This window comes from Sitophilus oryzae, unplaced genomic scaffold (genome assembly GCF_002938485.1).
Source record: "Sitophilus oryzae breed Bouriz unplaced genomic scaffold, Soryzae_2.0 scaffold_41_pilon_pilon, whole genome shotgun sequence".
Lineage (NCBI taxonomy): Eukaryota > Metazoa > Arthropoda > Insecta > Coleoptera > Curculionidae > Sitophilus > Sitophilus oryzae.
This window is the reverse complement of record NW_022146996.1, coordinates 5,653,938-5,666,631: the sequence shown is the minus strand read 5'-3', so window position 1 is coordinate 5,666,631 and position 12,694 is coordinate 5,653,938. Positions and strand designations below refer to the sequence as shown.

At 32.1% G+C, this 12,694-nt stretch overlaps 1 protein-coding gene across 1 annotated transcript in view; it reads left to right on the top strand.

Annotated features, from left to right (window-relative positions):
- Positions 1 to 12,694, top strand: part of LOC115885804 (breast cancer anti-estrogen resistance protein 1) — a 127,346-nt gene that overhangs the window by 73,170 nt on the left and 41,482 nt on the right. Inside the window, exon 3 of the mRNA XM_030904826.1 lies at positions 11,708 to 11,866. Within this exon, the coding sequence (XP_030760686.1) occupies positions 11,708 to 11,866 (159 nt within the window). The remainder of the gene's footprint in view (positions 1 to 11,707; positions 11,867 to 12,694) is intronic.

Below are 12,694 nucleotides of genomic sequence, written 5' to 3'. Positions count from 1 at the left end.
AGTTATAACTCGTTATAACTCAAGAAAGGGGAACATACAATAGATCTGTATAAGGTCGCGGTGATTAACTCCCCTCCTAAACATTCTACATTCTAAAAAACCCTATTTTCTGACTAAATAGAGCAAAACCAACATACATGTCATGGACTCGATTTCTGAGACATGTTTAATGTCATAAACAGCTTTTCGATATTTTCACTGCCAACTGAGATACGGGGTCTTTTTGAATTTTCGAGCGTTTTCAACTTTATAGAGAAACACACGGTATATGTAACTCGGCTTGGAAAATTGTAATTAATAAGTAAGTCATTTCGAATGCAAGAAGCAAACATGTTAATGGTATTTTCATTATTCTTACGTAAATTTTTGGGTTAACAGTGGCCGAAAATAAATGAAGAATTCGGTAAAAAACGGGTAATTACCTTTTTAAATTACGTTATTACCGTTGTAAGGCCAAACAGCCGTCTCCGAATGATCTATCGAAGCACTTCGACTTAATAATATTGGAAGCAAACATGTAAACGATAAATTATTTTTAGCCGAGGCTTTAGTCCATTTACGGTTGTCAATTAATTTCGGCGAAAGCGTAAAAAATTACTTCTTCTTTGGCGTTTTATTACGCGCCGGATTTTAAGTATAGCGGGTCGGATGTACAGATTGTCCTAAAAACACGCACAGCTAATTTACGGGTTATTACAGTTTTACACCCTGCAATTTATTTGTCAAATTAATTTGTACAAATATCGTACATTTTATTTTGTAGTGTAAATGAGTTTATAGACCGAGAGCTGGCTACATAAAAAACTAATCGTTACATGGCTAATTTTAACATTGAAAATGTTTCTGTTATCCTATATAAGGGAGCCCAAATCGAATTAAAATGCTACATTTGCCACACCATGACGTCATATATACAAGGGTATAGGAAATCTCGGCGCAGCGGCGGCAGTCGGCCAGCGCGCGCAAAAACCATTACATCGCTAATTGTTTATTGATATATCTTTATTAGTTTAAAAGCAAAAAATATGGGGTTTGCTTTGATACATTGTCAAGACATATGTGAAACTTTTAAATTGTTTCTTTTTTTCATTTAGGCCTTCGTTTTTCGTTAAATGAAAGTTATATTAAAAAAATCTATTTTTAAACCAAATTTTCGCATGATTGAAATGATTATTCATGTTTAAAGTTTTTTTTGGTCATAAGCGCTAATGGAAATGTTTTTTGTAAATAATTATAAAAAATTACTCCCTACGAAGACTTTATTGTGTACTGGATCAAAAATAAGTATTTGTTTTCTCTATACGGTGGTATTAATATATCGATTTTTGATGATAGTGCCCTTTACCCGGTCTAATTTTTGTACTACTTTCGGAATAAGGGTCCCCATATCATGTACTGTACTTCCATCCCTGAAAAATTCAGCTTGTGACACCGAAGTGAGAGGTAACGTCAAAATAAGCTTTAATCTACCTACATCATAGGTAGGTGTAGGTTCTCTAGGTATATTCTACCTAGACAGTAGCTGAACTAGCTGACAGTAGTAATTAATTTGTTATCCGATAAGTAGTTGTCATTATATAAGTTTAATCATCTTATACCTCCTATAACGGTAGGTTTTGGATTTTTCCTGATTGGTTTGTTAAACAAAAAATATACTGGGCATATAAATGTCTGTTACAGGTTAATTCGTTAAAGAAATATGTTACGATATTGGCGAGTCTGAATATTTATAAAAATTTGGAAAGTAAAATATGTTGGAAAAATATTTAATCCATACATATATAAAAGCTCAAAGGTTTTTGTTGCATCCATCCCGCCGAAACCGCTTTACCAATCTTGATGATTCTTTTTTAAAATGAAAGGTATATATGTGTAGATTTGTTATGAAGTATTTTTATAGTACTTAATGGCTATTTCTTTGTGTAAAACGACTAAATACTAAAATATACCTGAAAACCCCTACACACAATACCTCCAGAAATAAATTATTTGTCATTGTCAGTGGTGTGTCAGTTAGATTATATATTAAGTTTTTAGATATTTTAGAGTGAGTTAATATTGCCGCCAGCAAGCGATTTTAGGAAATTCATCCTCTTAGAGAGTAAAATTATCTTTGTTGAACAGTTTGTTGTATGAAAATTCCTTACTATTTGGTCTAGAAGAATGAAATCCTACAAAAAGAATTAGAAGAAATTTTTGAAATTCATCAAACAAATGGGGAATGTTCGTAAAAATTTATATAAAACTTGGTGACCTCTGGATTATACACATAAAAATTGGCACAAAGGTAAAGCGAATTTATGAAATTTATACCCTTAGGGAGTAGAATAGGGAATGAAAGTTTGCTGTACGAAAATGCAATACTATAACATTATAAACCAGACAGTATAAAATTTTATACAAGGGTTTATTTAGTGACATCATAACGAAATATATCTTTCTCAATTATCTTTCAAAGAATAAAAAAAATAACCTATAAAGAGAGTATTAGTGCTCTTAATAAATAAAAAAAGATGAAAAATAAAAAACATCTATGCTTACTAGCTCTCTATAAAGAAGTAAAAAAATCATTTAAATCAATGCATGAACGATTCGAGGTGTAACGCGAACGTAGTCGCGAGAAAAAGCTTAGTAATTTATTAAATTATTTTATTTAACTCATTAATTTTCATTGAAAAGGAATTTTTGTAATTCGCCACTATATTAGTTAAAAACTAAGAAACTCATATCAAATTTAAGTTTTGCGATTTTGACTTATACTTTTTACAAAATCTGAACACATTTTAAAAGAAAAAAGTTTTTGATAATATTTGTGTAGATTGACTACAAGTTGTATAACATAAATTTCTACGACCGGTCTACCTAGTGGTCTGCTTGTGGTGCAAACGTGGGCCTGTTAATCTGTGACGTGACGCACAACAGCCAAGAAAAACAGAAGCGTGGCTAAGAATTTAGTAATTTAAAAAAAAGTCTTTTAGATACAGTAGTAGGTATTAAAAAGTTTTGTGTTTAAATGGGGTTTTCCTTTAACAGTTAAAAAATTATATCGTAAAGTGTAACTTTCCGTAAGAATTCTTTATCTGTGATTGATCATGATCTGTCATCATGTTAACTTGATGTTTTGTATGTTATTTCGTTTTTTTCGAGGTTTTTTTGCTTGCTTGTTTTACGGATAGGTGCGATTGCATAATTTTTATTGATAATGTTTTATTTAATTTTAACATTACTACTTTTTCAGTGAATCTTTAAATCTGTTGTTTTTTTTTAAGTTCGTTATTTAAACATATGTATGTAATACACTCATATTAACAATAATCATATTTTTACGTTTTTATTCATCATTTTCAATGCCCCCCCGGTTGCATCTTTGTAAAGGACTGTGAATTTTTTGTGTGAAGTATCCTTTTGTGTAGCCATTGTGAAATAGTCATGTCTGCCAGCGCGATCCCGGGGCTTAAAGCGGGGGCGACCAATCGACAGGGTGATATTTTGACACTAAAAATGTTATAAGGTACACGAGTTATAATTGCCAAATAGCTTTTATTAGGAAACGTGTAAAATTGTTGACAGACATTTTTCTCGTGGCCGGCAGACAACGCGAAAGAGGCATAGAATTTTGACAAAAGAAAATCATCGCATAGGGGAATTTCGCTTAAAATGACATATGCGGGTAAAATGACATACTGCCCAAATTCAAATTTCCCGCGATACTACTGGTGTTGTTCTATCTCTACTTCTTCCTCACATGTGCGTCACGTGACACACTTAATACGGGATGTCAATCAGTTGGCTTGTAACTTTTAGACGAGTATATGTGTTTTGAGTCAGAAGCAGTTTTTTAGTAGAGTTTCGTTTTTCGTATTTTCAAGTTAATCGTAATTTTTTTGGAAGTTATTATTACAAGGCAGGTAAGTTCCATCCGTTATCTAGAATATCCAATGCTAATGAATCTAATAATTCTATTTTGTGAAAAGTTAGAACAATTAATACAATGCTGCCAATGTATTTATGGGTAATATGACATAGGGCTTATCAGTTTAAAATGACATAGTATGTCATTTTAAGCTTAATTTTTTTTTATTTCCTGAGATGGTGGGAAACTACTCACGAAAGTCAGATAGACAGCAGTGGAGTCAAAATGACATGAAAGAAGCGATTCAGTCCATCGAACGAGGGGAAATGGGTTGGCTAGCTGCAGCCAAAAGATTTAATGTCCCTCAAGCCACTTTGAGACGTAGGTGCCAGAATGTAAATAAACGTATTAAGGGATCAGATAAAGGTCTTGGAAGATGGGGCACTACTTTTCCGCCTGAAAAGGAAAGAGAATTAGTGAATTACATAAAAAAAGTCGAGGAACAATTTTACGGTTTAACAACTACTGAACTCCGTCATTTAGCTTATGAATTTGCAGAGCAGAATCATTTACCACACCGTTTCAATAAAGAGAATAAAATGGCTGGATGGGATTGGCTTTATGGGTTCCGGAAGAGAAATTCTGACACATCGCTTAGACAGCCGGAAGCTACGTCAGTAGCCCGGGCTTCGGCGTTTAACAGAGTGCAAGTAAAAAAGTTCTTCGACATTTTAGAAAATATAATAAGGGATTATGAAATTCCACCAGAAAGGATATATAATATGGATGAGTCAGGACTATCAACGGTGCAAAGACCATCTAAAATTTTTGCCACGAAAGGACGGAAACAAGTTGGAACAATCACCAGTGCTGAGCGTGGTGCTCATACAACTGTTGTATGTTGTATGAACACAATAGGCTCATTCATTCCCCCCGCAATGATATTTGCAAGAAAAAATTCAAAGCCAGAGTTGACGGATCATGCACCCACCGGGACTCTTCAACTATGTCAAGAATCCGGCTGGATGACTGGAATGTTATTTGAAAAATGGTTATCGCACTTCGTAAAATATTCCAATGCATCCGTGGATAGAAAAATTCTGCTAATCCTTGATGGTCATTCTAGCCATAAATATCTACCAGCTCTAGAATATGCGAAGAAACATGGTGTTGTTTTGCTATGCACACCACCTCACTGTACTCACCGTATCCAGCCTTTAGACGTAAGTTTTTTTGGACCTTTATCAAATTACTATAATCAAGCAATTACCAAACGGATGAAGGCAAATCCGGCCAGAACAGTGACGGCGTTTCAAGGTGGGCAACTATTTTCGGAAGCCTCTGAAAGCCTATGAAAAAGCGGCTGTTATGGGCAATGCAGTTAGTGGCTTTAAAACCACCGGCATTTACCCTCCAAATCCAGACATTTTTCCGGAATGGATGTTTTCTCCTTCTGACGTCACGAACCTGGTCTTAGAAGAACCATCAGATCAAACTGATCTCACTGAACCTGGATGTTCAGGTTTGCAAAATCAAATTAAAAAGCATCCATTAGAAATGGATACTTTTCAACAATCGACAAACTCAGAACAAGAAACAGAATACCAGATAGTAAGGCTAGAAGAGATAAAACCCACTCCAAAAGCCGTGGAAATAAAAAACAAAAGAAAGAGAAGAAGTCAAGGTCCGTTGGTTTTAACTTTAACACCAAATTTAGATGAATTAAAAGAGAAGGCAGAAAAACAAAAAAAACAGACGAAAAAATTTAGGTCTAAGAGACAAAAAGTGTCGCTCGATATAATGAATCGTTTTCAAGACACAGAAAATGAAGAAAATCACGATCCTTTTTCCACTACTAGCGACGACAACGATGAGGTTGCTTGCATCTACTGCAATGACCTTTATTCGCGATCGAAACCTATGGAAATGTGGGTAAAATGCCAGTCATGCATGAAATGGTCTCACATTGAATGCACCGGAATAGATCCAAAAGCTAAGATGTTTACTTGTGATATATGTGTTTGATCTTCAACATAGTAGGCGATGTATGTGATAAAAATGAGTTTATTTTTGCAGTGTTTACTCCTATGTCATTTTATCCGAGTATATGTGCCTAAAATGACATAGAGTATATTAGGTTAAGATTATTAATTTAAATATGTTTGTATTTGTTTAAGTCAGTAAATGTTCCTATACTAACTTGATAAATGTTCCTATGTTATTTGTTCCTATTCTGGTTGTTGTCGTTTGTAAAATAAAAAAGTTATAGAGTTTATTCTAAAAAGTATGTCATTTTAGTCGAAATTCCCCTATATGCATGTCGGTTGGTGGAATGTTATGTTTATTGTTAATTAATTTAAAAAGCCGTATGCAAAAGGGCAGACAAAAAAAATCGTTATTGAAATAATAAAAAACTATATTTATAATATAATCGTATATTATATGATTTATCTATACTTAAATGGATGAGGCGGCCAGCGTTCCCTCAGTAAAGCGCTAGAGTAATATCGCGCTTTTGATAACTGCCTGCAGCTGATTGAGCCACGATCTTTTTGTCTGCCCTTTTACATACGGCTTTTAAAATAAATAAATATGACATTTCACCAATCGGCATGCAAATATGCCATAATTTTTTTCATTCTTCAAATTTCATTTTTTAATAATATTTAAAATTTCACGTCTCTTTCGCGTTGTCTGTCGGCATTTTAGCGACTAGAAAAATGTCTGCCAACAATTTTCCACGTTTCTTAATAATAAATAAAAGCTATTTTAGTAATTATAACTCATGTATCTTATAATATTTTTAGTGTCAAAATTTCACCCTTTCGATTGGCCGCCTCCGCTTTAAGCCCCGTGATGGCGCTGGCAGACATGACTATTTTATAATGGCCACACAAAAGGATACTTCACACAAAAAATTAGCCATGTAAAGATGATAAGGTTTTTTATGTAGCCAGCTATTAGACTATTAGTGTTAAGTTCAGGATCATATTACCAAATTTGTTTTAAACATTATAATACTGTTTATGTTGGAATAACCTCATGACAAATAATGTAATAATAATACTAGTCAAATCTTACTGTACAAAACGAAAGTACGCAAGATATACAAACCAGACGTATACCGGGTGCGTCTCAAAAGTGGCTCACCCCCTATAACTTTTTTATTTTTTCAGATAAAAAAAAAAGATTTGGTTTGTTAGTTAGTATATGACATAAATTGGGATTCATTGACGTATTCAATTATTTTCGGTCACTTACTGTTTCACCGTAAATGACTACAACTTTAGATTTCTAAATGGCACTATTTATTCTGCTTAATTACTTTATTCGATAGAATATAAAAAGAAAACTATTTAAATCTTTATAAAAAAGTATAGCATTGATTAAATATACCACCATTATATTTCCGCCCAAATATTAATTAATTACATACGTAATTCAAATTGTGTTAGTTAATTAATAAATTATTCCCAATAAATGTGGATTTGAATCAGAAATCAATATAATAATAATATAAAATGAACGTCTCTGTTGTTACCAATAAGCATTCGTCAAAAAATGAAATAAAAAAAAAGGTGTTACTTTTTACCACACTGTCTAATACACATATAAAATTCAGTTTTTTAGTATTTAGAGCATTTATTATTATTCAACGCAAACAGTCAATTAATGTAGTTTGTAGTTTGAATACTGGAATAATATTAATTGGTCCTCTTTAACAAATATTTAAACAGTTTTTTTTTAGTTGTAATGAAATAAACGAACTGTATCGACAATATTAGTATATTATGTACTCTTTAAAAGTTTGTTACATCTTTAAAAATCATCTAAAATGTCAATATTCCATGGGTATATTGATAAATGAGGTCTAAATTTCTAAATCTAAATTTTAGTTTTGGTTTAGTTTCGTTTGGTTTGTTTGGTTGTGTGTCGAAAGTAAGGTGTTACTTTTTACCACACTGTCTAATACACATACAAAATTCAGTTATTTAGTATTTGGAGCATTTATTATTATTCAACGCAAACAGTCAATTAATGTAGTTTATAGTTTGAATACTGTAATCATATTAATTGGTCCTCTTTAACAAATATTTAAACAGTTTTTTTTTAGTTTTAATGAAATAAACGAACTGTATCGACAATATTAGTATATTATGTACTCTTTAAAAGTTTGTTACATCTTTAAAAATCATCTAAAATGTCAATATTCCATGGGTATATTGATAAATGAGGTCTAAATTTCCATATCTAAATTTTAGTTTTGGTTTAGTCTAGTTTGGTTTGTTTGGTTGTGTGTCGAAAACTTGAAGAGATAGGTTAGAAGTGATATAATACAATTTGATAGACAATTAAATTGTGCATCTTATTCTCATAAAATATACAAGGTGTTCCATTTAAATTATACAAGTTATTGCCGTTTAAAGCTAATAATAATCTAAAATAAATTTTTAGACCCTCTGTATAAGGTAGTATAATTTTTGTTATTGCAACATAAAATTTAGTAAATAGAGATACTTCACTAGAATATTTGGTTTTAAACACTTAAATACGCCTAAACGAAGCATTAAAATTTATTACTGTATTTTGACAAAAACCTAAATATTTCAAAAACGATAAGATTAAAATGCGGCAAACCTTAATCAAATTTTTTAATTAATAAACGATTAAAATAAAACCTTTATTTTAAACGTAGAATCTAAAAATTTAATAACATACAGGATGTTCCATTTAAAAAAATACAACTTTGATATTTTTTATTTATTTGGAACACTCTGTATCTTGTAAAAATATTTTTAAATTTCAATAATAATAATTTTTAAATTTCAGTAATTCAACGAACCCAAAGTTTACAATTTGCAAAAATCTAATCGTTTAGCTATACAATACTCCGTATCGTATCTGGTGAACAACCCTGTATAGTGGGATGTATTGAGAGGTTCCTTTTTAATCCAATATTCGGATTAAAATGTATAGTGACAATTAAAAAAAACAACTTCTATACTACCGGCTGATCGAAAAAAAAAAAACGGCGTCTAGTTGGTTTGGAAATGACCATCAATAACATTCCCCATATAATTTTACATATAAAATGACAGCGACCTTCATTTCATAACCATCGCTGACGCTCTTTTTTCGATCATACGGTATAAGTACCACAGTTAAAGTACAGCCGGTATAAAACTTCTGAGTCATCAATATTTGTGTAATATTTTAAAAGGATTAACCATATAAATAAGTGTATCTATATCCTCTTATTGATGTTGGTAAAAGAAGTAGATATAAAAATACAGCAGTATAAAACCGGATTAAGTAAATTCATAAAATATATTTAGCTAATAATTTAACATTAACACAATTAGGTATTACGTTTACAATCATGGATAAGATGTTGACTTATAACTCTACACATCATATTACTTTTTAAAACGTACAAATAAATACAGTTAATCCGTTATGCCAGAATTTTACGTATGCGCGAATTTTTAAGCCAACAGTTGAATATGTATGTTCTCTGACATGACATTTTACTTCGCAGCAAAACTAGGTAATATATAAATAATGTCTTTCTCTTTGTAGTAGGTTCATCTCTTGAAAAGAGTCTAGAAAATAAAGCTACGAAATAAAAAACTTTTTTAAACACCGTTGCGTTGAATCCGAACGAAAACATCCGCTTCTAAGTGGTTTTTTACTAGTAAAACAAATTTGCCTAACCGACAAAAAAATGCTTAACATTTCAGGAGATATACCGTATGATGGGGAAAAAAACGGCGTCCAGCTGGCTTGCGAATCACGATCGATGACATTCCCCATTTAATTTTATATATAAAATGACAGCGATCTTCATTTCATACTTTTCATAGCCATCACTGACGCTTTTTTTTATCATATTGTATTATTATTGTATTTTATATTTTTTCGATTATATTGTAGTAGCGTGTACCCGCGACTTCGTTCGCGTCGAATTAATCATTTGTAATGGTGGATATAAAGCAAAGCAAGAATTTCCATTAACATACAAACTGGATAAAATTTTCTCACATTTATGTCAGCATGAGAAAAAACAATATGGCGATATTATTATATAACTTGGTAATATTTGAGGGGTAGTTTCATCTCGTTGGAATTTGACATTCGAAAAATCCGTTTGACACAAATAAGCTTTTTACGTCAAGCAGTTTAAACAGAATCGTGGTTAATCAATTACCCAACTTTTTGGAACACACTGTATGATTTTTTAAAAAATTTCAAAACATTTAAAAAAACAAAATAAATTATTGTGATATTTAAGGGGCGTTTTCAACCTCTTGAAATTTAAGATTCGAGAAACCACTCCTTATCGAACCTCTACACCCTACCGTCAATCCGTTTGCCAAAAATCAGCTTTAAACGTCAAGCAGTTTAAGCAGAACCATGATTACCCAATGGTCATATTTTATGAAACACCCTGTATAATTTTTAAAAAAATCTTAAAATATGTAAAACAACAAAATAAAATATACGTGTTTAAGAGTTTTCCCGAAAAACTCACCGGTTTTTAAATAAACAATATTGTAATATTTGAGGGGTGGTCTCACCCCCTTAAAATTCGAGTTTCGAAAAAATCCCTTCTTATCGAACCTCTACACCCTAAAGTCAATCTGTGTTCCAAAAATCAGCTTGATACGTCAAGCACCCTGTATACATTTTTAAAAAATATTAAAATATGTAAAAAAACAAAATAAAATATACGTGTTTAAGCGTTTTTTTCGGAAACTTGACCGTTTTTTAAATAAAAAATATTGTAATATTTGAGTGGTGGTTTCACCCCCTTGGAATTGGAATTTCGAAAAATCCCTTCTTATCGAACCTCTACACCCTAGAATGAACCTGTATGCCAAAATTGAGCCTCTTACGTTGATGGTTTGAGCAGGATCGTGATTAATCAGTGAGTCAGTCACTTAAGGATTTTATATATTAGCTAGTATAGATTTTTCGATTATATTGTCTCCTTTCTTCTTGAGAAGCAAACACAAAGAAAGCTATTTCAAATATCTAAATACAACTATCAAAAACATTTTAGTTTTAGCAGATACGTCTAATTATAAACCGTTGACCTTTGCCGTTGACGTTCTGTTAAAATGACATTACATGACGCCAAACTTCGCACCACATTTTATAAAAAAAATCAAACACACCTAGTAGTTGAATGGTGAAATTTTATTTAGTTAGTCTTCTCCAGAGTCTTCTCATCAATGTTCCTGTAGAAAATATTATGTTATATTATGGGATAGGTCAGAGCAGGATCAACATTTTAAAGATATAACCAAATTAAATGTAAATAGTAATTCGGAACTGTTGACACTTTGTGTTAAAACAACTTATTTTCAATTAAACAACGAATTTTATCAACAAGATTTCGGTATAGCAATGGAATGACTTCTCTGTTCTTTACGTAAGTATATTATAATATTATAGTTTATTTTTTAAATCACGTGAGAATATATTAATGCACAGAAAAAAAAATGCAAACAAAAATGAATGCTACAGTCATATAATAGTAACAGAGTTCTATAAAAATTTTAAAGAAGCATTGCAAAACTTCAATAGAGGAATGATGCTTGCTCATAATATTTTATAATATTGCACAAAATTTGCTTGCCATTACCGGTAGATAATTAATAGGGTTCCTTTCCTCACTAATGTATAAATATTCGAAAATTTTTCGATCAAAATTGAAACAGAGACAAGTTTCAAAATACGGATTTTTTTTTAAATTGTCATAGGTTACCAAGAAATTAACATTTGATACTTCTTAATTTAGTTTATAATATTATACGTTTATGGTAAATTTATGTATATTTTTTGTTACAGGGTATCTGTCCAGCCAATAGACTTAGGTTAATACCGGGTGTTTACGAAGACTTCAGCCAATCCCGCGTTTGCTCCCCCCAATTTTCAGATGGTCCTGCTGACCTCAGCTATCTACAACGTGAAGGCAAACGAAGAAGTTGGCATGTCCATCCAAACCAGGTAAATTTATTCACACACAGACAATTTGGTACCACAATCCAGAGTTAAGTCTCAGTGAAGTGATATTTGATCATTTTATAGAGAAAAAATAGCAATGATTATTGTTGGTATTTTCGTAGATTCTGCAAGTATTTGTTAATAAATAGACATATTAAACAGTTATTTGTTGAATCTACATAAACTGTAAAACCTGTTATTTTTATTTGTTAGCTTTTCCTGTTGACACCATTGACTTCTTGCAAAATTGGTAATGTTTAGTTTATATTTAGGATTTATTCGCTGACCTGGTATTATATTCCACAATTAATTATTTGCATTTTTTAACGATTATAATATTTTCACTATCTAATTTGTCTAATTATATTACGCCTCGTCTTGTAATTAAGACATGTAGTACTCCCTCAGACGTACATACCACACGCTGCGCGGTTCCAAAAATCCAAAATCTTCAACCCTGGCCCGGGCCAGCCGCCCCCGTCGATCGTCCTCTCTCTAGGAACTACCTGCTGTTCGTGTTGGCTCCTATACATGTACTCCGTGCGCATTCTTCTTCGGAGTGTCGTATGTTGCGGTGGAGCAGATACGCACTCTTTGTGGTGGGGACCGGCGTACCGTCATTTACGTTATCTGCCCGGTTTTGGAGGGGTCGCTGGTGCGGTGGTGTCGTGGTGTGCTATAAATTGATTGTTACTCTTGCTGTTTCACATTTCCTAAATAAGTGCGCCTGAAATGACATCGCGAAGCTAACCATCTTTGGCAGATTTCGTGTTAACAGTAGGAGTTTACTGATATAAGTGTCGAATTATATCTTTCAATAGCAGGACCACC